Source organism: Apostichopus japonicus, chromosome 16 (assembly GCF_037975245.1).
Source record: "Apostichopus japonicus isolate 1M-3 chromosome 16, ASM3797524v1, whole genome shotgun sequence".
Taxonomy (NCBI): Eukaryota; Metazoa; Echinodermata; class Holothuroidea; order Aspidochirotida; family Stichopodidae; genus Apostichopus; species Apostichopus japonicus.
The window spans coordinates 11,628,802-11,653,997 of record NC_092576.1 but is presented as its reverse complement, the minus strand read 5'-3'; the positions used below and the strand labels follow the sequence as shown (position 1 = coordinate 11,653,997).

Below are 25,196 nucleotides of genomic sequence, written 5' to 3'. Positions count from 1 at the left end.
TTTGAGCTGCAGTGTAGTAAGTACCTTTAACACTGTTCCTAGCCTATGAAAGGGTGACTTTAGTCTGAATTCTGAGCTGCAGTGTAGTAATTAGTAGCTTTAACACTGGTCCTAGCCTATAAAAGGGTGACTTTAGTCCAACATATGAGCTGCAGTGTAATAAGCACCTTTCACACTGTTCCTAGCCTATGGACAGGTGACTATAGTCTGAATTTTGAGCTGTTGTGTAGTAAGTAGCTTTAACACTGGTCCTAGCCTATGAAAGGGTGAATTTAGTCCAACATTTGAGCTGTAAGTGTAGTAAGCACCTTTAAAACTGTTCCTAGCCTATGAAATGGTGACTTTAGTCCAACATTTGAGCTGTAGTGTAGTAAGCACCTTTAACACTGGTCCTAGCCTATGAAACGGTGACTTTAGTCTGAATTCTGAGCTGCTGTGTAGTAAGTAGCCTTAACACTGGTCCTAGCCTATAGACAGGTGACTTTAGTCCAACATTTGAGCTGCAGTGTAGTAAGTACCTTTAACAGTGTTCCTATCCTATGAAAGGATGACTTTAGTCTGAATTCTGAGCTGCAGTGTAGTAAGTAGCTTTAACACTGGTCCTAGCCTATAAAAGGGTGACTTTAGTCCAACATTTGAGCTGCTGTGTAGTAAGCACCTTTAACACTGGTCCTAGCCTATGAAATGGTGACTTAAGTCTGAATTCTGAGCTGCAGTGTAGTAAGTAGCTTTAACACTGGTCCTAGCCTATGGACAGGTGACTTTAGTCTGAATTTTGAGCTGCTGTGTAGTAAGCACCTTTAACACTGGTCCTAGCCTATGAAATGGTGACTTAAGTCTGAATTCTGAGCTGCAGTGTAGTAAGTAGCTTTAACACTGGTCCTAGCCTATGGACAGGTGACTTTAGTCTGAATTTTGAGCTGCTGTGTAGTAAGCACCTTTAACACTGGTCCTAGCCTATAAAAGGGTGACTTTAGTCCAACAATTGAGCTTCGGTGTACTTTTAACACTGGTCCTAGCCTATGAATGGGTGACGGTAGTCTGAATTTTAACTTTAGGGTATCATATTCCCCAAAAAATTGAGAAAAAACAAGTGAGTGCTAGCAGTCTTTCTATAAGCATTAATTCCAGTTTTCAAGATATTCAGTTTCATTTTATGCTAGCCAGGCAAAATTGATGCTCAGTTTAGGTCCTCAATGCAGGCCTAAGTGATACTGTTAGTCCATAGGTACACCCCCCCCCACCCCCTAGCTGAGGGAAATCACCACAACATATTGTCCAAGGGAAAAAAAAAATCTCATATTTATTATATCTTGGGAAGGAGGAATCTATTACACATGACCCTTTAACAGTAGATCCTGTATATCTGGCCTTATGTCACATGAGATGTCTCAAGAAAAAGAAAAAAAATTCAATCTATGTACATCATCTGGCAAAAAAAAACGAGCTAGATGCTTAGAATTTATCGGCACTATAATGATGCTGTTAGGTAGGCCTATTATCCCCATTAATAATCAACTACTGTATTAAAATGTTTTTGTGAATACCGATTAAGTACACATGCACACCTATTGCTTGAAAGTCCTCGGAATCAAAGGTTTGTAATCAACAGCAGGTCGTTGGTAAGCTGCAGCCCCTTCAATTTTTCACTCCCAGATTAATGTATGTCGTCCAGTTAAAGAGTTGTTGACAATTAACAATTCATAATCATGAACGTTAAATATGAATGTGAGAGACTGACTTTGGTCAGCTTGCGGCTTTGATAAGCCAATGAGGCTTCTTTGCGAGTTCCTGCTTGCAGGAGGATCTAATATACATACATACATATATCTGGCCCATTCGTTCAATATGGTTGCCCACCCCTGCTAGATATGACTGTGTCAATGTCGTTCACATCCAGGCGAGGCAGACAATCTCCGCTCCGGGTTCGAGAACGGTCTGGGCCTCTACAGCCAGGTCTCGAACGGTCAAGACGACGCAGACTGGCTTTGGACTTCAGGTCAAGCCATCGACAACGTCGACAAGTCCGCACCGACCCGCGACCACACCAGGAACGATCTCGGCGGTCAGTTCTTACTCTTTGATCAGACTCAACCCGAGGTCACCCAAAGTACGAAAGCTTGGCTCACCAGCCCGGCGGTCACTCCGGGATTAGCCGGTGGTGTCTGTGTGGTGAGTGTTTATTATAGTTTTCTTTTCTTTTCTTTTTACTTTTGTAAAACAGGTATGCTGGTCGAGAAATTGATTGCTTTAAATCATTTATAGAAATGTAATATGTTTTAGTCCATAATATAATTGATAAAATTAATGTCATTAATATGATTGGTATCATTAATGTCATTAATATCATTGATATCATTACTATCGTTGATATCATTAATATCATTAACATAGTTGATATCATTACTATCCTATATATAACTAACATAATTGATATTATTGATATCATTAATGTCATTAATTACATTGATATCATTAATATCAATGATATTATTTGTGTTAATGATTCTTGGCATACTGTCGGAATGCTTTCTAGTGTTTAAAGATTACTTAAAACAAAAGCTCAAACCAAACAGTCAACAAACCAGACAGTAATTTGAATTTGAATGATTTTTTGATCCAATTAATTGACCAACTCCAATTGAGATACAGTCAATATAATCAATATAAATTAAATGTAATCAATATATTCAGTATGATCTATACCATCAATATAATTGTGTTGATTCCTGGCATACTACCAGAATATGGTCCTGGTGTTTTATGCTCACTATAAACGACAGAATAAAACAAACAGTAAAACAACACTAAATAACTAAAGTCATTGAAATTTGACTTTTGATCACAAATAATTTTACCAACTCCATGCCGAGGCCTAAAAGCATTCTATAGAAATGCAAGTATACCTGCCTGGTTATATCAGAAATAATAAAAAAAAAAAAATCCACTTCTCAGTCAAATTGTTACCCTGAGTGTAGCCAGGGGGGTGGGGGTGGGGGCGGGGGTGTGTTTAATACTTTTGGTAAATACTAAATGACATGTTTTAAAGGGTGTGAAGACTCGCGCAAAAAGAAACGTCTAATGCCGGTAATCTGACGAATGAGGTGTAACAGAAGTGTTAGACACCACCATCGATCCCAGAAGTTACACACACACAGCTTGCTACCGTCGGTAATTAGACACTAGTGTACAGTCAGTACATACTGCTGCGGTCAATACCCACAGCACAGTGTTCAAACGATACAGCGATGGACATCTCAGGTCCAGCTAAAGATAACAAGGTATCACGTTTCATTACTGTCTACATTTTGTGGCGACACAAAACAAAACGTCACTTGCAAGCAACAAAAAGTTAAATTTTTTCAGATGGCCGCACGCTGTTTGGGGCGATTCTTCAATGCCTTTAACTTAGCGTTGTTTTCTTTCTACTTGCAGCTGAAACTGTGGTTTTACCTGTGGGGTGACGATGCTGGCACTTTGACCGTTTACTACAGAGATGACTACGCTGGTCCCATCACTCCTATCTTCACCTATGGACAGAGCAGAAACTATGACTTTTGGCAGTCTGTTGAAACAGAGTTGCCTTGGTCAGGCAAAGGACAGGTTAGAAGTCAAACTTTACCTACAACCAGATGCTTAGAAAAAAATATATTTTACTCCTTATTGCCTCAGTAGTGTTTTAATAAAAAAGTTTGGAATTTTAGTGAGAAATGAAAAATCATTAAAACAGATACATAAACTGGGAGAGAACAGGTCTGTAATCTTTAGGTCAAAAGTCCACTGCTTCAACCACTTAACCACATTGCTCTCACAACCCCAGGACAAAGAGGGGTGGTAATGTCATGGTAACGCAGGGATGTGCCCAGGATTTCCTGAGTGCCGGGTATACTGATCGCCATCCTGGGGTCTAAGGGGGTTGAGAAACTTTTCGATTTTTGAAGGTGCTGAGATGCCAAATGCTGGCAGTTGTGTAGCTTTCTAAGCACATACACAAGTACTAGTTTTGCTAACAATTTACATTTTTTAATTTTTTTTTTAAGTGAAATATATTACGTACCTGGTAAAAGTTCTTAGTTTGTTTCAAAGAGATTTTACAAGGGACCGATTGAGAGCCGTAAGTAATGTTTCTCGCATGCGTAACTGATGCATTATTAGTCTGTATGATTTTGGCAAAGGCTAGGCCCAATTTATGTTGAACATATTGTTAGGAATGTCGAGATTTTAGATGAAAATAGTGCTGGACATGATTCACAATTTTAAAGACAGTGCTGGGCGGTAATTTTTAGTGCTGGGCGGTGCCGCCCAGTGCCGGCCAGTGTGGGCACATCCCTGGTAACGTAGAGAGGAGCATCATGGGTAGTCTGCGATAGTATACTTCTTAGGTTTGATCCTCAGTTCTGGTCTTCTGCAGATGAGGTGATGTGCATGTGCTTGCGTACTATGGTAGTAGTAGGGGATTTAAAGGGTGTTAAGACTCGCGCACAAAGAAACGTCTCATGCTGGTAATCTGACCTAGTTTTGAATGAGGTGTAACAGCAGAAGTGTTAGACAACACGATCGATCCCAGAAAATAAACAGCTTGCTACCAACGGTAATTAGACACCAATGTACAGTCAATACATGCAGCTACGGGTCAATACCCACAACACAGTGTACATTGCAGCGATGGACATCTCAGGTCTAGATAAAAGCTAACAAGGTATCACGTTTCATTACTGTCTGCATTTTGTAGCGACAAAAAGAAAACTTCACTTGCAAGCAACGGAAAGTTACCTTTTTCTGAGCGTGGCACGTGGTTTGGGGTGAGTCTTCAATGCCTTTAACATGCATATCATTCTAGCTGTGTACCTTTCTCTCTCGTTAAGCTAATATTTGAAGCAACAGGCGCCACCGGTCCCGACGGCAGCGTGGCCATCGACGACATTTCGATGATCGGAGACTGCACCTACTCTGCCGTGGGTATCCCGGGTACCCCCACCACCGTCGTCCCACCCACGGGTAGCACCCCTCAGCCAGAGTGTCTCAAGGAGTGGTACATCTGCCCCAAGGACCCGGACATCTGTGTGACACCCGGTCAGATCTGTAACTTTTATAACAACTGTCCTAGCGGGGAGGACGAATCTGCTTGTGGTAAGTTCAAAGTCATAGCCTAAGGGCCCGACAGTTTTTATATATGAGTAGGGGCCTTCTCCTTATTCAGAGGGGGTCATTACTGAATAATGGGGCTCCCCAGCCACGTTGTAATATACTAGAGGGCGCTGTCATGTCGGTCCCGTCTAGCTCTGCGAGACTTGACGAACACTAGTCTTTGACCGCAGATCGTCACCGTACTGTAAGATGAACACTGGTAGTAAATACAAGTTTGTCTGTGAATCTTTTGAAAATATAGTTTTGAAGTTATCAAGTCAACATAGTTTTCTTTACGCACTTTTAACGTGTGTTTTCTATAGCAATTTCTTGTCTTTTGGCCAAACTGGACAAGTAGAACTGCATTTTGCCAGTCAACCACCCAGTGCCAGCATGCAAGTTCATCTGGCATGGTTGACACGGTCGTGCTATTTTTGATTCAAGAATTTGGAGACAGTAATAATAATAATAATAAGTAATATTTATATAGCGCATAATCAGCAAAGCTGCTCAAAGCGCTTTAAAAATGTAAAACCTAAAAACAAATAGTAACAAAAACCAAAATATTAAATATATAGAACCAATAAGGCAAAAAATGTAACTGCCAAAAGCAACAATATAAAAAACACCCCTGTACTAAACGATAATAAAATAAAAAGAAGCCCAAAACGCAATAGTCCAAAACAAATTCAGAAGTATGTAAATAGTAAAATAGATTAAATCATAGTCAATGTTTAAATATAAATAAGTATGAGAAACTATAGTACAGTAAGACAATTATTGTACTGAAAGCCTAAAACAGATAGTAATGAACCCCCAATACTAAACGATAATAAATAGAACCCTAAACGTAGTAAACATAAAACTAAATAAATAAAAAATAAATCATAAACAAAATAGAATTAAGTAAATAGTTCCCAAACGTAGTATCTATGCATAATAAAAGTCAATTACACAGTAAAAGCGAGTCTAAAATAATATGTTTTTATCGATTTACGCGCATTAGGGGCCGGTATGACAGCACCCACAGAGTATAGAAATAATGGAGATAATCAGTCCCATTGGAAATAAGTCACAGCTGTCAAGTAGAAATTACAGTAATTAATACGTAAAGATCCATTTAATTAACAGTAAGAACAAAAGTCACCGTCCCGAAGAAAACATATCGCCATAAAATGTAATTGCATTATGTTTTACTTTTTTTTTTAAATTATTGGTTTTTTGTTTGTTTTTTTTGGTCTCTTTTTCAGCTGATTGTGAATATGACAACGGTGATTTCTGCGGTGCCATGGACGTGGTTGGTTGGGTCGAGGTCCCGGCAGGATTTTATCCTCAGTATCCGGTACTAGATGGCAACCGGCTTCCACTAGGTCGGTGTAAAGAGTGCAATCACCTAATAGTTATCAGAGTTATCGTACAGCAGCTAGGAGTTATCTTGTCTTAGCCCTTGTCTTCAATGTAATAGCCTAATAGTTATCAGAGTTATCGTACAGCAGCTAGGAGTTATCTTGTCTTAGCCCTTGTCTTCAATGTAATAGCCTAATAGTTATCAGAGTTATCGTACAGCAGCTAGGAGTTATCTTGTCTTAGCCCTTGTCTTCAATGTAATAGCCTAATAGTTATCAGAGTTATCGTACAGCAGCAAGGAGTTATCATGTCTTTGCCCTTGTCTTCAATGTAATAGCCTAATAGTTATCAGAGTTATCGTACAGCAGCAAGGAGTTATCATGTCTTTGCCCTTGTCTTCAGTGTAATAGCCTAATAGTTATCAGAGTTATCGTACAGCAGCTAGGAGTTATCTTGTCTTAGCCCTTGTCTTCAATGTAATAGCCTAATAGTAATCAGAGTTATCGTACAGCAGCTAGGAGTTATCTTGTCTTAGCCCTTGTCTTCAATGTAATAGCCTAATAGTTATCAGAGTTATCGTACAGCAGCTAGGAGTTATCTTGTCTTAGCCTTTGTCTTCAATGTAATAGCCTAATAGTAATCAGAGTTATCGTACAGCAGCTAGGAGTTATCTTGTCTTAGCCCTTGTCTTCAATGTAATAGCCTAATAGTAATCAGAGTTATCGTACAGCAGCTAGGAGTTATCTTGTCTTAGCCCTTGTCTTCAATGTAATAGCCTAATAGTAATCAGAGTTATCGTACAGCAGCTAGGAGTTATCTTGTCTTAGCCCTTGTCTTCAATGTAATAGCCTAATAGTTATCAGAGTTATCGTACAGCAGCTAGGAGTTATCTTGTCTTAGCCCTTGTCTTCAATGTAATAGCCTAATAGTAATCAGAGTTATCGTACAGCAGCTAGGAGTTATCTTGTCTTAGCCCTTGTCTTCAGTGTAATAGCCTAATAGTAATCAGAGTTATCGTACAGCAGCTAGGAGTTATCTTGTCTTAGCCCTTGTCTTCAGTGTAATAGCCTAATAGTTATCAGAGTTATCGTACAGCAGCTAGGAGTTATCTTGTCTTAGCCCTTGTCTTCAATGTAATAGCCTAATAGTAATCAGAGTTATCGTACAGCAGCTAGGAGTTATCTTGTCTTAGCCCTTGTCTTCAATGTAATAGCCTAATAGTTATCAGAGTTATCGTACAGCAGCTAGGAGTTATCTTGTCTTAGCCCTTGTCTTCAATGTAATAGCCTAATAGTAATCAGAGTTATCGTACAGCAGCTAGGAGTTATCTTGTCTTAGCCCTTGTCTTCAGTGTAATAGCCTAATAGTAATCAGAGTTATCGTACAGCAGCTAGGAGTTATCTTGTCTTAGCCCTTGTCTTCAGTGTAATAGCCTAATAGTAATCAGAGTTATCGTACAGCAGCTAGGAGTTATCTTGTCTTAGCCCTTGTCTTCAGTGTAATAGCCTAATAGTAATCAGAGTTATGGTACAGCAGCTAGGATAAGGTGACCATATTTTCGTGACTGAAATCGGGGACATTTATTGCGTGACTGATATGGGGGAGGGGTTTAAGGGAAGGGGATGTCCCCTTCGTTTAGAAAATTTTCAAGTCCCTAAGGTGCTTAGATGTAAAATGGTGATACTTTTAAGCACTTTTTAAATCAATTTTATTTTCAAAAATGTAGCTTTTTCTTAAATGAAGTCCACTTACTTTACGTGGTTCTTTGAGAGCTTGTGATTTGCTCATGCTCACACTATAAGTGTCGTTGTGTCGCCGTAGTTGCCATTTATACGGTCGAAAGAGTGCTAGGCTAGATCGATCTAGCATGTTTTTAACAGTGTTTCCACTTTACACTGGCCCACCTGAAATACTGGTAATAAGTTCCGTTCTGCGACTGCACACTTGACTAAATTTTGTTTTTACAATTATGTTACTAATAATGTGGGATATTTCCGAAATTCCTGAACATTTTGACGAATCGGGGACATTTTCGGGGACAGCACACTGTAATCAGGGGCTGTCCCCGAAAATCGGGGACGTCTGGTCACCTTAAGCTAGGAGTTATCTTGTCTTAGCCCTCGCCTGCATTGTAATCACCTAATAGTCATCAGAGTTATCGATCAGCAGCTAGGAGTTATCTTGTCTTAGCCCTCGCATTCACTGTAATCACCTAATAGTTATCAGAGTTATCGTACAGCAGCTAGGAGTTATCTTGTCTCATAGCGGTCGTCTTCACTGTAATCATGTAATAGTTATCAGAGTTATCGTACAGCAGCTAGGAGTTATCATGTCTTAGCCCTAGTCTTCACTGTAATCACCTAATAGTTATCAGAGTTATCCTACAGTCAGCAGCTAGGCGTTATCTTGTCTTAGCCCTCGTGCACACTGTAAATCACCTAATAGTTATCAGAGTTATCTTACACCAACTAAGAGCTAGCTTGTGTTAGCCCTTGTATATTCAATCGTCTCCAGTAGTGCAGGGGCGAGGTCGCTATCCCAAAGTTTCACTTTTTCTTTCATATGCCACAATCTTCTAGTATCATTCCCATCCACCGTTAAAAAATGAAAGATAGGTTAAATCTAATTTTTGGGGGTTGACTCTCGTACATAATTCATCTGTTTTCATTTAACGATTGCATCATATTTATAAACCAAGAGATTTGTGACTTTTAAGTGAAATACCCAAAAAACAGTGAATTAAAGAACAAAAAATGTCATGACAGCCTGCTATACCAGGAGCTCGCAGTTACCTTCTTATCATCTATTGTTCGTTTCTCGATGGTACGTTTTAGTTCCAGGGAACTACTTGGCGACCTTTGTGTCCTACAGTTCTTTGATGACCCCCATGCTCGGCCCCTCTGGATCCCTCTGCCAGTTTGAGTTTGACTATTACATGAACGGGGATGCCGGTTTCTTGGAGGTGTACCTCATCACGTCGTCCGGTGCACCCAATCTCTTGATGAGAGTTGAAGGAGATCAGGGCACTCTGTGGCAACACCCTTCTTTCTTCCTCGAAAAGCAGCCGAGATTCCAGGTATTATAATTGTCTTTATTTCCCCCGTATTTTTCAACGTAAAAGTTTTGAAGAAAAGATGAGCTGGATGAGATGAAAGGTATCTACATCATAAAGTCCCTTTTCCAATAAATATTTAGACACATGAAAAGCATTAAGTTTAAAAAAGTTCATAAACAATGGAAACCTGAGTGACAAATTATAAACAAAATTTGAAAAGTTCAGAACACCTTTGTGTTTTTTTTGCCAAGAACAGGTTTGAAACTTGTGCAGTTTAAAGATCACAAGTTTCAGATGCCATTCTAGCAAAAGATTCCTTGACCCTAATAGAAATCAGAAAACTTGAGGATGAGATGAGGAGGAGGGGGAGTGGGGGGTGTGGAGGTGAGGGTGGGGGGTGGGGTAATAATCCTGTGTATTGAGATTCCTCTCTGGGCCGGGTAAAGGGAAACACAACAAATGCACCAGTGCTTTGGTGGAGGGGATAAAACCTATGGGGGATGTTGCTTTTGCTAGATCAGCTCCACAGCTCTGGAACAGTCTCCCTTTACGTTCCAAAATAATCCAGCATGTGTCAACTATCCAGAATGAACTCAATACGTTCTTATTCATGAATGCGCGTATCCATTTGTTTGATAACTGTTGTGTCCATTTTGGGTACTTTGCTCCTGCAGCACTTCTGAGCAGTTTTGTTTTAACTGGATAAAAGCGCTTTGCAAATTCTTATATTATTATTATTATTATTTAAAGCCTTGGCATAAGAAACGACAAGATTTAGTATCTGGGAAGTATGAAGGGTGTGTTCTTCATCTAGGAGAAAATCTCAATTTTCCCGCCCAAAAAATGTCTTTCAAATTGTGTGAGAATTGGAAAGAGAGTAAAGCTCTCATAGACAGTGAAACGTTAATTGTAACTTTTATCCGTTCGGATTCTCTCTACATTCTTAGGTGGCTGCTTGGCATGTTAAATTATCTGTTTCATTATCAGTCCAGATTATTACCATTTTTAAATTTACAACATTGGGTATACTATCAAATTCTTTTTTTTTTCTAACCCCTCAGATTCAAATTGTGAACCAAAGGCTCTCATCTAACGCCCAAGTCGCTATCGACCGTCTCAACTTTATAACTTGCGACACCGAATCTACTCTGCCTTCCAAAGGTAGGTCAGAGGTCACTGTAAGGCTCATTTGCGACGGCGAGGGGGTTAAGCTGTGTTCAGTCAAGCGTCACTCATGCCACGAAAGTGTCCATTAGCTATAGGTTGCATCCAAAAACCTGCCATTTGTACTGAACGGCAGGTTTTTCCAGTTGGTTAGCTGAGTTATCAGTCCCATCTTTTCACCCCCCAGTTGAGCTGCCTATTCATCTATTATGCAACTCATCACACAGCTAGTAGCCAAATCACTATTAGATTAAGGTAGACATGGCAAGGTGTGATCAAATCAACTCTTCCAAACTTATCAGTCTGTTTGCAGAAGAGATAAAGTTTCATTAAGTTGAGGTCAAGAGAGCTGAAAAATGCAACATATGGCTAATGGACTAATTCTTGTCATAGGCTCATTACCACCTGTACCCCCTCTCCAACTCCTACGAAAGGTATTGAAGTATTCGAAGCCGTTGCGACTGACATAAATCTGTTTAGGACTCTGTAGATCTCTCCAAAGTGACATAGCAAACTATCAGCACATCTTGATGCTTGTCTATCTTAACTCCACATGTTTACATGATAGAGCAGAGCGACATCTCGAATGATCGTAAATTTAAAGTATATACACAAAATTGCGTGCGATATTTCCCGCATGGGGGCGTGTGTTACAGACGAGGGTACTGCGTGAAAATATATTAGACAATGGTACAGCACATTGTTCATCATAAATATACTGGCACCCCTCTTAGCAAATTGAAGAACACAACAGTGCATGTAGTTCATTGCCATTATATGCTACTAGTCATAGGCTGCTAGTCGTAGGCTGCTAGTCGTAGGCTGGTAGTCGCAGGCTACTAGTCATAGGATGCTAGTCGTAGGCTGCTAGTCGTAGGCTGCTAGTCGTAGGCTGTTAGTTGTAGGCTGCTAGTCGTAGGCTGCTAGTCGTAGGCTGGTAGTCGCAGGCTACTACTCATAGGATGCTAGTCGTAGGCTGCTAGTCGTAGGCTGCTAGTTGTAGGCTGGTAGTCGCAGACTGGTAGTCGTAGGCTGGTAGTGGCAGTCTGGTAGTTGCAGGCTGCTAGCCGTTGGCTACTTGTCGCACGCCTGCTAGTCGTAGGCTGCTAGTGGTAGGCTGGTAGTCGCAGGCTGGTAGTCGCAGGCTGGTAGTCGTAGGCTGGTAGCCGTTGGCTGATAGTCGCAGGCTGCTACTCGCAGGCTGCTAGTCGCAGGCTGTTAGTTGTAGGCTGCTAGTCATAGGCTGGTAGTCGCAGGCTGGTAGTCGCAGGCTGCTAGTCCCAGGCTGCTAGTCGTAGGCTGCTAGTCGAGAGCGGTTAGTGGTAGGCTGCTAGTTGTAGGTTGCAAGTCAGGCTGCTAATCGTAGGCTGCCAGCGGAAGGCTGCCAGTTGCAGGCAAATAATAAAAAGAATATCACGTAAACATTTGAAATGATTTAAACAGAAAAGAAAAAAACATCAAAATGAAATCTGTTAGTTGTTTCATATATTTTTGTTGATTAATTTAATAAAAAAAAAAATAGCGCAAAAGAAGGACTTTTGGTCAAAGGTTCTAAGTTCATACTTCAAGTAATTTTTAATCTTGTTACTAATACTTGCACTTTTGATATAAGGGAAGATTAATGTCAATAATAATCATATACCAGGAAGGTCTTTTAGGACAAATTTATGACCAAAAACTGATCCAAAATGTATGAATTTGTTGAACTTTTTAATTGTACTACTCCAGATGCCAACTGTACATTTGAGTTGGGAACCTGTGGATATTATCAGATGAAAGATGATGACTTTGACTGGACACGGCAGGCAGGGACCACCTCCTCGACGAATACCGGTCCAACATCGGATCATACCACTGGAACAGGTCAGCTGAAATATATTTTGTAATGAAATAGTCTGGAGTTCTTATTACCAGATTCTCAATGTTGAAAGACAGTACTGCCAGACTGGTTATGTTGACTGTTTATGAGTTTGGCACCGGCCCCTCTCGCAGTATTTTTGCGTTCCTTGCACTGGTTACCTGTCAAGTATAGGATTAAATTTAAATATTACTGTTTACAAATGAATACATGGCTTGGTTTATTTCTTATCTAGCCGAGCTTATTTCCTTTTCTGTCAACCCTCGTTATCAACTAAGGTCTGGCAATAACATGTATCCCATTGTACCTAGACCTAGGCTGAAAACCTATGGTGACCTGGTCCTGTCAGCTGGTCCTGTCTTGTGGAATGATTTACCTGTGTCTGTCAGGAGGTCTCCTTCCCTCTCTCTCAGTTTAAGTCACAACTGAAGACTTATTTATTTCAATCTTGCTTTTTCATAATTATTGTACAGCGCCATCGATTACTCTGTAGATTTTGGCGCTTTATAAGTTTATCTATTGTTAAGATATGAATGTTAAATTGCACATGTATGAAATTTCTTATTAAACACACATATTCTTATATAGCGCTTTACATCAAAGAACGATCTCAAAGCACTACACAAAATAGCATAAAATGTTACAACTTAAAATTATTACAGCTTTAAAAATATTACAGCCTAAAAATATTGCATCAAACTTTCTTCCTACCCATGTTGTGTGCATTGTTACTCCACAAATTGAAGTGCTGTTTTTTTTTTTTTTTTTAAATCCTCCTTCTATATATGTGATGGTTTCCATGTAGGTTACTACATGTTCATCGAGACGTCCAGCCCGAACCTACTGGGCTGGAAGGCCCGACTGGCTCTCCATCCGCAACGACCCACGGACAACGACGGCCTCTGTCTCATCTTCTACTACCACATGTTCGGGGACACCATCGACATGTTGAACGTCATCCTAGCCACGGGATCCCAAGAGGATGTGATCTATACAAGGTCACAGAGCCAGGGTAATCAGTGGAGGAAGGCACAGGTTCCAGTCAAGACTGCCTCTGGATGGCAGGTGAGTCTCACTTTTATCTATGAAGTTCACATGACGACTTCTAAACATACTCTTTTTACCATTTGAAATTTACCTTCATTTTGAATCGATATGGGATATCTTTATTAAGTCTGTTAAAGGGTGTGAAGACTCGCGCACAAAGAAACGTCTCATGCTGGTAATCTGACCTATATTTCGACTGAGGTGTAACAGAAGTGTTAGACACCACCATCCATCCCAGAAATTACACACACAGCTTGCTACCGTCGGTAATTAGACACTAGTGTACAGTCAATACATACAGCTGCGGTCAATACCCACAACACAGTGTATAAACGATACAGCGATGGACATCTCAGGTCCAGCTAAAGATAACAAGGTATCACATTTCATTAATGTCTGCATTTTGTAGCGACAAGCAGAAAACTTCACTTGCAAGCAACGGAAAGTTTACTTTTTCAGAGCGCGGCACGCGATTTGGGGGCGAGTCTTCAATGCATTTAAGTCTGTTAAGCTCATTGAAGTCACATAGAGCTAACCCAGGAGGTATTTCTCAGACTTTCAAAGCATCTCTTGGAGATGCTTAGTCTTCAGTTTCTCACACTGCATCAGAAACCATGATGTAAAGAAATTGTACAGAACTTATTCGAAAACTAACCTCTTCAGACCAATCAAACGTTAAACACTAGGTGCTCCTTTCTTAACAACATGCATGTAGGCGGAGTTTATTTGCGCATGTAGGTGGAGCTTATTTATGCATGTAGGTGGAGCTTATTTATGCACATGAGCAGATCTTGCAATTTGTGTGTAGGCGGAGTTATCTCAGGCATTGAGGAGGAGTATGCTATTGCATGTAGGCAGAGCTTTCTATTTCATGTAGGCGGAGTTTAATGATGCATTTAGTATCGGAGGAGTGTGATATTGCATGTAGGCAGAGCTTTCTATTTCATGTAGGCAGAGTTTAATGATGCATGCAAGCGGAGCATATTTATGCACGTGAGCAGATCTTGCAATTTGCATGTAGGCAGAGTTTACTAATGCATTGAGGAGGAGTGTGCTATTGCATGTAGGCGGAGCTTTCTATTTCATGTATGCAGAGTTTAATGATGCATGTAGGAGGAGTGTGCTATTGTATGTAGGCAGAGCTTTCTATTTCATGTAGGCGGAGTTTAATGATGCATGTAGGCAGAGCTTTCTATTTCATGTAGGCAGAGCTTCCTATTTCATGTAGGCAGAGTTTAATGATGCATGTAGGCAGAGCTTTCTATTTCATGTAGGCGGAGCTTTCTATTTCATGTAGGCAGAGCTTTCTATTTCATGTAGGCAGAGTTTAATGATGCATGTAGGCAGTGCTGACTTCAAAGTTATAATCCACCTTCCCTTGTGATTGGTCTTAGGAACACCTTACTTCATTAGTAATAATAATGATATGTTGCTTTATTTACACAAATAGTAACACTTTAAAAATGCATCCCGTAATCTTAGCTGTGGGATTTGTGTCTCATAAGTCTGTCTGTCACATAATATGTGATACGAGACAAGATATATAAAACAAGGCAACATCAGACATCAGAAACAAATCTGTAAATAATTTCAGGAAGAAATACATCTAGCGATAAGTTTTCAATACCATATTTCTTCTATTATAATCAATTTGACTGCAAGTTGCTCATATTTCATCTCTAAAAAACAATCATTTCCCAATCTCCCTTTCCTCCAGGTAATCTTTGAGGCTAGTAGGGGTACATCATTCACAGGTGACATCGCTATTGACGATATCTTCTTCTTCCCTGGGGAATGTCCACAGACCAGTAAGTGCTTGCTTAGGGCTCCAAAATGCTGACAATTGTATTTTTTTTTGTGTTTTGTCGTTGAACGGATATAAAAGGCTTGATATCAGCTGGAAAGAAGAAGAGTGCAATTGTGAAAAGCCATGATTTCATATATTTATAAGTTATGTGTGCATACCTCATATGTTGATATATTTCATTTATTTCATTTCAATTATTTATATTTGTTCTATCACAACATAAGTATGACATATGACATAGAAGGAGATAAGAAACAAAACTTGTGAAAGGAAGTGTACTAAAAAAACCCTATAGGGCTTGTCGGGTAGTGACACTCCCTGAAAAAATACGGAACTTTACAAATAAAAAAGAGAACCGAAAAAACAAAACAAACAGAACCACCCTTTACTCTCCCTTCCCTCACCCCCCTCCCCCCCCCCCTCAGTTTCATTTCACAGTTCTAGTACATGTTGATGAAGTGCTTTTGTAAGCTTTTTCTAAATGCAACTAAAGAAAGCATCGCCTTTAAAGTGAAAGGTAGGGGATTCCAAAGTGTGATGGCCCCGATGATGTAAGCTATAGTTAACTACCTTTCTTAGTTGTTGGTTATGCTGTATGTCCCCTGCTCTCCATCTCCCTTCCAAACCCCCTTGCCCCCTGGAATCCTCTCTCTCCCCACCCCATCTTTCCTCCTTTGTCTCTCTGCCCTCTCCTCCTCCAGGAAGAAAAGACTGACAATGTTGCTATGCTCTTTTTTTTTAATATTTTTTTTCATATAACAGGCAGTTGCACATTTGAAAATGGTTTCTGTTCTTGGAGCCAGGATGGTCTGGATGATTTTGATTGGTCGTTGGGTAGCAACGGTGTCATCACCCAGGGAACAGGACCCGCGACTGACTTTACCACAGGAACAAACCTTGGTATGTGTGCATCTGTCATTATTATGTACTGGGAGGTTTTTACATTAGGATTTAATTACCAGTAATTTGCCACTTAAATAAGATAGAAATTCCCCCAAAATATTTCCCCCATTAATTATCAACTGTACTGTATTGACATGATGTTTTTTGTGACAGAATAAGTACACACACCAATTGCTTGAAAGTCCTCAGAATCAAAGGTTTGAAATCAACAGCAGGTCGTAGGTTAGGTGCGGCCCAGTCAATTTTTTCACTCCTTATATCTGGCCCATTCATGCTTAAAGGTTGCCCACCCCTGGTCTAAACTGTACTATATTTCTCACAAACCATAATTTCTTGATTGTTTTTCATATATGTGTGATGCTATGAGGGCAGCTAATTATCAGTAAGTACGGTCTCTCTTCTTCACTCTCTCTGATAACAGGTGTTTTCATATACGCAAACAACCAGCTTCCAAGAACGTTTGGTGAAGCTGCTAGGCTGTATAGTCCCCTCGTTCAGGACACATTGGGGTCCAGCTGTTTGACCTTCTATTACATCCTGTACGGCAAGGATGTGGGAGCTATCTCCATCTTCTACTACGACATCATAGCTGACCAGATCAATGGACCTGTCTGGGAGCAGTTTGGTAAAGAAAATATGCCTTTTTTTTATCGCTTTTACAATATTTAACGACCCTGTCATTGAAAAAAATATCATATGATATATTCATATCTTATACGTACAGTACAGAAGCCCTACAGTCAATGTTAGCTTGATGGACGTGATGGATTTGATTGTCTACCCCTATTAGGATTCTGATCATATCGTTCAGATGGAATGTCCATCTTCCGTCTTTCGTCTTACGTCTTACGTCTATCGTCTATCCTCTATAGACGGCAATGCAGTAAATACAGAATTTTTAACAGTGCAGTGTTACATTTAAAAAAAATAAATGGCTCCAATACGAACCACCGCTGCTACCAAAATGTAACGTTAGCCATATCACCAGCTAATTCGGCTACGACGTGGGTCGTGTGGTAGTAGTACGAGACAGTTAAAATATATGTACACAACTAAACACGAAACTGATATGGCGTGGAACTCTTTCTAATATGTATTAACTATATACAACAATGTACGTCGGCTGATACCCAATCCAGACTACTCCAGCCTCAGCTCCTTACAATATATATCTAAGACATTTAACAAAGAACACACAATTACACTAACACAATTACCAACATAACTGAGATGCATACAACTACAACAACATATGCAAATTAACATGTACAAAGAAAGTAACAATACGATGGTATGCAAACATCGCCTGGCTATAACAGTAACATTAAAACCCACAAGAATGGTGTGCAATCTTACTCTTACACTATGGTAACCATGTAAGAGGGATTTGAATAGGTTCCAGAGGCCTGAATTCCACCAACAGCTACGCACCTCTCTGAAATTTGGTCATTGTTTTTACATTGTTGGAATAATTTCATTAATCGATGACCAATGCTGAAACTTGGTAGAAAGATATATTTACCCTTAATTATGCGATCTTTTGCTCAAAAAAATTGTGTTGTATGTTTAATCGCTGGGTGCATCGATTGAATAATTCTGGTGTCCAGAGGATAGAGAATGTGCATTGTTAACACTTATTTTGGAAAAGCTGTGTTTTATTTTTTATAAAAAATAAATAGAATTACAGCTCAAAGGGTAATATGCATGTCACCCCATGCTGAACATACTTTCGAAGTTCAGCAAATTCTGTTAATAGCATATATGGCTAGATCCATGTTTGTGGTAAACCTTGCAATTATGTCTCAAAACTAATTAAATTTACTGGACACTTGCTGATTACATTTATTGTTTTGTCTACATTTGCAAATTTGCAAATTCGAATGACAATCTTGTTTTACATATATTTAATAAAACCAAGACATCACTTATCGTAAGACCCGTTTTGATATGCGATAGTTTACTTAAAACTCACTTTTTCCTTTATGAGGAATTTCATTGTAAATCTATATTATTTATACAATTCTTCCTTCCTATTTATATATATTTTTTATTAATATTTAAGCTGCGTCAATTTTATTCTTCATATTCATATTTTAAGGGTATTTGTCATTTTCTTGTCATTGTAAAGTGCTCTTGAAAATGCTTAAGCATGAAAAGAGCTATATAAATTTGGTAAATAATAACAATAATAATAACAAAATAATTTCCAATTTATTCGAAGGTCACATCACGTCCGTTTATATAGATACTTTGTTCTTTTTTTTAATTCCGCCCATCCCTTCCTCTTTCTCAGGTACCATTGATACCAGCTGGCGTCAAGCCAGGGCTACCATCGTACCCCTCCATACGTACCAGATTGTGGTCCAGGCCCTGATTGGCTCATCGAGGGTGGGTAGTATAGCCATCGATGACATGTCGGTAACCTCTGGGGCCTGCCCTCGGGAAGGTGAGTTACCCCATCGCTGAGTAAAGTCACTAAGGGATTACCTAGGTTTGAATGTTCTGAACCAAATAATGGTTGTTACTTGTTTCAAAAAATTTTCAATTTATCTTATCTTGTTTTGAATTATTTTGTTTTTATGTTTTCTATCCCACTTTGAAAGGCTTCTGTGACTTTGAGGAACAGCTCTGCTCCTGGGAGAACTCTGTCGGAGACGATGAATTTGATTGGATTCAGAACAGAGGAACGACTAGCAGCTCCGGCACAGGACCTTCTGTTGATCACACCTACGGTAACAGTCTAGGTAAGACGTCAACTCAAAATTAAAGAAATTTCAGCTGAAAAGTCAGCTGCGGAAAGTCAGAAGCAAGGTCAGTCAGCTGCGGAAAGTTAGAAGCAAGGTCAGACAGTCAGGCATGAGCTTTTTCCGCAAATTCACGTAATATCCGTGATTTACTTTCTACCGTGGGGGACAAAAACTATTATCCTAACACACTGCAGTATACGCAAACTGGAGCCCATACCGCAAAGTTCTGTGATTTTTTTTTTTACCCCAGGCTCATCCCTGGACAGTAGAAATGTTATCTGAGCAAACCAGCATGGCCTATATTGTGATACTGCACATGGGAATAGATAACAGCCTTCGCAGCCATAATACCACCATTACAAGTTTAACCCGCTTAGCCCTTGCTTGCTTTATACCAGGAAAACCACGGCCATTTTCTGGGTATCACGTGATCAAGAAAGTCACCAAATCTGTCTTCCTTATCTTAGCTAATGAAGCAGCTGCAGCAGGAGTAATCTTTCACCAAAGAGCTTTAGGAGTAAGAATTTAAAGAGGACAGCTTAAATGGCCACTTAGTAGATCATGTGATACTGGCGAAATTGCTGTTCTTCTTTTTCTTCAGGGTTAAATCGAGCAGGGGATAACCAAGTTGAACTTGTAATAACAGCATGATAAGGAGTACAAGTAAAATTCCCTGCGGTACGATTATGAGTGCAATTAGGAGAAAATTCATCCAGTATCACGTCACCAAAATGGTTGAACTGCTATGATACAAGTCCAAAGATTATAGCAGTTATTTTACGCAGGAACCATAGAATTTTATAAGAGAATTTTTTTTAAAAGGCATAAAGCTGTTACACAACATTAGAACTCTATGATATACCCAGGAACACAAATACACACAACGCTTTTCTTTATACACGTCTGTGCTATAGCCTTTGCCTTTGGCAGGAAACAAATGTCAAATGTCCATCTAGGAAATGTTGATATCTGGGAAACATTGATTCCAAAATGTATTCAAAAAGGGGGAAATTCTCATTTTTTTGGGTCCATAGACATACATTTTCAGTTGGTTATACACTTTAAGGTATGCCTATTAAAAACTGTGATAATAAAGTTTGATACTGTATATTAATATTTTTTGCATAATTCTATCAAGGAAATAAAATAATAACAGCAACTTTATCCTTATTTTCCTTCTCACTCTCTGTACTCTTGTTAATCCTATCCTCAGGGTTCTATCTCTACATCGAGACATCTTCGGGGACGACTGGCTACAAAGCCAGGTTGAACAGTAGATATTACCCTGCCAGTAATGGAGAGTTTGGCTGCATAACCTTCTGGTACCACATGTACGGCGCTAGTAAGTACAAAGAGTCCATGAAATGTACCACATGTACTAGTAAGTACAAAGAGTCCAGCAAATGTAGCACATTTACGGCGCTAGTAAGTACAAAGAGTCCATGAAATGTACCACATGTTTGGCGCTAGTAAGTACAAAGAGTCCATCAAATGTACCACATGTACGGCCCTAGTAAGTACAAAAGAGTCCATCAAATTTAATGTCATCCTCATTGATCATAGCTAGGCCATATATTCATTCATGTGTAAGGATTATCACATCTAGTAGGAGAGGGGCCATGGGTACATTGGAGGTTGGAAAATTATAACACTACAATACTCTGAATATATGCTCTCACTATGGAAGTCTTTCTTAACCCGGGATGGAGGTAACCCAGGGAGGGGGTGCATGCAGGACTCCAGGGCGGGGGGAAGGTGTTGCAAAACCTTAGACGTAAAGCTAGCAACTTTTATGACATAGTAACACAGTTCAGTAGTGTTCATGGCATCCCTGACAATCAAGAACATTCATACCGTAATTCGTGAAGGGAGTCAGGGGTAATTTTGTGTTCCAGTTGATAGTTCCTAGCCCAAATTTCCGTTTGGACCATCAATTTGACTGATAAAATTAGGAAGGGGATGGGGGGGGGGGTTAGCTTGGGTAGTGGCTGCTGCCGAGGCATCGCAAGGCTATTAACATGTTCAGAAATCACTAGTACAATAATGACCTATTTGTTTTTTGCCTTACAGCTGTTGGAACCCTTAGAATCCAGCTGAAAGATGAAGACGGCAAATTAACAGAGGTTTGGACAGAATCTAATGACCATGGGGACCAGTGGCTGCAGGGGCAAGCAAATGTCTACAATGAGAAATCTTATCAGGTAAACCACATACCATGGACCTTGATAAGGGTGTGACATGAGCAGAAGAATCAAGACCGTGCATGGTCAAATTTTGATGTTTCGCAGTAACTCAGCTTACAGACTTAACTACACATCTTTTGGACTTATTGTGTATGCATGACCGACAACCAGTTGGGTTGGACTAATAACTCTGGATTGTTTGTTTTTCTTTCCATAAATTATCTGAATTAAAGATCCTCATTAATTATCTTCTTTGATTATTGTTTTGTGTAAAAGTAAGCGGGCCCGACGTTTCGATCCGAGCAGGATCTTCTTCACCAGAGGCTGAATGACAAGTAACAGAAACTACAAGGGACAAAATAAAAGCACAGAAAACAGACAGGGTAATGAGCAGGGTAAACATGAAGGAAATTGATGTAAGAGGATTAGTTGACAAAGGGTGGTGAGATTAATTATTATCTTAATTAATTATTTTAACAGATTATAATTGAAGGTGTTCGTGGAACTAGTTCCACAGGGGATATTGCAATCGATGATGTGGACGTCAGCGATGAGGTCTGTGTAAACGCTCCGGGAGGGGATAGGGGTGAGTATTGGAGTTAATTTGATTTAAAAATGACAGAATATGCATTTTTTTCATTGGTTTATGTTTCTGTTTTCTTCAACATGAAGGTCAAGCCTGTCTATAGAAAGACAGTCCTCAAGTTCACTCGAGCATTAATAATGTGTTACTACCCCCAAATACTGCAATTAGGATTCATCCTTGAGCTCACCTAACAAATTGACCAGCCACCTTATGATTGTAAACACAAACTTGTGCACTAATGGCCAGCACTACTTTCCTGTGTGTGAGGACAAGTTTGACTTTGACCACTGAAATAATATACTGTGTGTTTTAATCATGAACTTTTGCAGAGGAGCATTCAGTGTGGCTAGCATTACCTACTCGGGTAGATATTCAATCTCCCCCTTGCTTTTTGGCCCAAAACAGGGAACTCGAGTGATATTCGCTATAGGCAGGAAAGATTGTAACATCGGTGTTGTTTTTTTAACGTTTAAACACGTTCCGAGCGACCCCTCTGAAACGCTTAAGTATTCTAGAATCATGTCAGCCATTTTGACTTATGCCACTTAAAATCGTATTTTGTCCCCCCCCCCCACATGAATATAAAACCAAAAGAAAGAAAAAATTATCACTTCTTCTTCCACGATAGGGTTGGATTGCACCTTTGACCTTGATATCTGCAGTTATGCTCAAGTGACAGGAGATGAGTTTGACTGGGAGGTAGGCGTGGATGCCGTGAACGGACCACTCTACGATCGCACCACCGGTTCAGGTGAGAAAAAATATCCAGGCTCTCGGAAATATTCCTAGTTTGGGAGATCAAAATTTTTTCAAGAATTAACATTAATGTTTGTTCTTTTACTTTTCATGATCCCTAGCTTAACACACCTCTTAAGATTGTTGTATTTTTGTTTTGTAAGAATATGCTCTAAGGACTTTGATGAAATCAACAAAAAAGTTTCATACCCCAGACGAGTGTTTAGAGTAATAATCTATGATTTCTTTCTTGTTTGTTTGTTTGTTTAATGAATGTATTTTGACATTTTAGGAGATTTATTTTTAAACAGTTAATATTGAATACTAAGTTAGGTATTACTGAATGAATCTAGTACAAGTGTCTTTACTTTTGATTTAATGTAATTATATGGTATAACTTTCTTTTTAATGTGTGACATTTTCCAAGCTAGTTATCTCCCACTGATGAAATTTGTATCAAACAGCAACAGTGTGGCTTCCAACAGTCCATTTTGATAAACGACAGTAAATAACGAAGTTGCACTGAACAGGCATGAGCTTTTTCCGCGAATTCGCGGAATATCCATGATTTCTTCTACCGCGGGGACAAAAACTATTATCCTAACACACTGTAGCATGCGCAAACTGGAGCCTATACCGCAATTTTGGTAAAGTTCTGTGATATTTTTTTACCCCAGGCTCATCCCTGACTGAGGTATAGAGCCTTTATAATTAATTCTTTCTGGACAAGAAAAGGCAATTCCCTTCCATACTAAATGGTTCTATGGTCGGAGGAGTCTGTTTCTATATCGTCTTCTGTCTGTGGTGATATTTTTTTAATGAGCTCAAGACTTTTTTGCTGTTTATTTTTATTTTTATTTTTATTTTTATGATTATTTTTATTTTTATTCATTGTTTCAGGTTCATATGCTTATATAAACATGGGTCAGACTCACAATGCAGGGGACCGAGCCAGGATTATCAGTCCTCTCCAGGCACCTTCTGCAGGCGGTGCTTGTCTGAGCTTCTGGTACCACATGAGCGGCATCAACATCGATAGATTCGCTGTTTACCTGAGAGCCGACGATTCCGATTCCATCGTCTTTACCAGGACCGGCACGCAGGGAGACGAGTGGATCCGAGGAGAGAAAACTATACAGATGGATACTGCATGGCAGGTAGGATAGAGAGGAGTAAAAGGGTTATGACAAATGTGGTGCAATGTTGGTGTGGTAGAAAGGATGGTGTATTGCTGGGTGGTGTATGGTTTGTGTGGTAGGAAGGGTAGTATATGTGCATGTTGGTGCATGGTTGGTGTGATAAGAAGAATAATAAATAACATATGGTGGTGCTTGGTCGGTGTGATAGAGAGGAAAGTGTGTGGGCATGGTAGTGCATGGTTGGTGTGTTAGCAAGGGTAGTATATTGCAGGGTGTGTGGTTGGTGTGTTGGGAAGGACTGTATATGATAGAGTGGTGCAATGTTGGTGTGATTGGTAGGATGTAATATAACACTGGTTGTTGGGTCGGTGTGATAGAAAAGAAAGTACATGGGCGTCGTTGGTGTGATAGGAAGAATAAATAAAATGGTGGTGCTTGGTTGGTGTGAAAGAGAGGATAGTATATGGTTATGTTGGTGCACTATTGGTGTGATAGGAAGTATATAGTAAATAACAGGGTGATGCTTGGTCGGTGTAATGAAGAGAATAGTATATGGGCACGGTGGTGCATGGTTGGTGTGACAGCACCATGGCTGGTAGAGGATACAAATAGCAGTTTTTGTCTATAGATATTACAGTAATACTATTTGCAACTTGTTTGGTGATAGAAAATGAAAATAATCATGCAAAATGATATGATAGCCGTAGTAATAAATACAAAATTACACAAAAAAGAATTAGTACTTCGAATTAACGGCTTAGTGGTGATAAAGGGTCTGTTTTTATATTTTCTAATTTTCATAGGTTCTCTTTGAAGGACGTTACTCTACCAATGATATGGGACACATTGCTCTGGACGATGTGATTCTGAGTGGTTCACCCTGTACCGCTGACTGTAAGGTCCCCCATTATAATATATATGTTGCAGGGATGCGCCCAGGATTTCCTGAGTGCCGGGTATACTGATAGCTGTCCTGGGGGAGGGGTCTAAGGAGGAGGGGGTGTCGATTTTTGAAGGTGCTCAGATGCCAAATGCTGGCACTTGTGTAGCTTTTTAAGCACATACACAAGTACTAGTTTTCCTAACAATTTACATTTTTTTTTTTTTTTTAGTGAAATATATTACGTACCTGGTAAAAGTACTTAGTTTTTTTCAAAGAGATTTTACAAGGGACCGATTGAGAGCCGTAAGTAATGTTTCTCGCATGTGTAACTGATGCATTATTAGTCTGTATGATTTTAGCATAGGCTAGGCCCAATTTATGTTGAATATATTGTTAGGAATGTGGGGAATTTAGATGAAAATAGTGCTGGGCGGGATTCACGATTTTAAGACAGTGCTGGACGGGGCCACCCAGTGCCGCCCAGCGTGGACATATCCCTCATGATGGTATTCGGTATAATCTGTGATAGTGAGGGCAGTAATGTTCTTTTAAAGGATCATAGCGGTGATGAAGATTTTGCTGATTTAACTAATCTGTAATTTTTGAACTATCCTT

General features: G+C 39.7%; 1 protein-coding gene across 2 annotated transcripts in view; it reads left to right on the top strand.

The window, feature by feature from the left end:
- LOC139983053 (MAM and LDL-receptor class A domain-containing protein 1-like) overlaps positions 1-25,196 on the top strand; it is a 170,602-nt gene that overhangs the window by 56,217 nt on the left and 89,189 nt on the right. For both annotated transcript variants that reach the window (XM_071996389.1, XM_071996391.1), the window contains 19 exons: positions 1,901-2,172; positions 3,436-3,603; positions 4,866-5,130; positions 6,378-6,497; positions 9,309-9,550; positions 10,591-10,690; positions 12,422-12,556; positions 13,357-13,616; positions 15,316-15,406; positions 16,168-16,305; positions 16,730-16,933; positions 18,602-18,754; positions 18,912-19,052; positions 20,269-20,397; positions 21,126-21,256; positions 21,719-21,824; positions 22,453-22,575; positions 23,460-23,716; positions 24,502-24,592. In XM_071996389.1, coding sequence (XP_071852490.1) covers positions 1,901-2,172; positions 3,436-3,603; positions 4,866-5,130; positions 6,378-6,497; positions 9,309-9,550; positions 10,591-10,690; positions 12,422-12,556; positions 13,357-13,616; positions 15,316-15,406; positions 16,168-16,305; positions 16,730-16,933; positions 18,602-18,754; positions 18,912-19,052; positions 20,269-20,397; positions 21,126-21,256; positions 21,719-21,824; positions 22,453-22,575; positions 23,460-23,716; positions 24,502-24,592 — 3,126 coding nt within the window. The remainder of the gene's footprint in view (positions 1-1,900; positions 2,173-3,435; positions 3,604-4,865; positions 5,131-6,377; positions 6,498-9,308; positions 9,551-10,590; positions 10,691-12,421; positions 12,557-13,356; positions 13,617-15,315; positions 15,407-16,167; positions 16,306-16,729; positions 16,934-18,601; positions 18,755-18,911; positions 19,053-20,268; positions 20,398-21,125; positions 21,257-21,718; positions 21,825-22,452; positions 22,576-23,459; positions 23,717-24,501; positions 24,593-25,196) is intronic.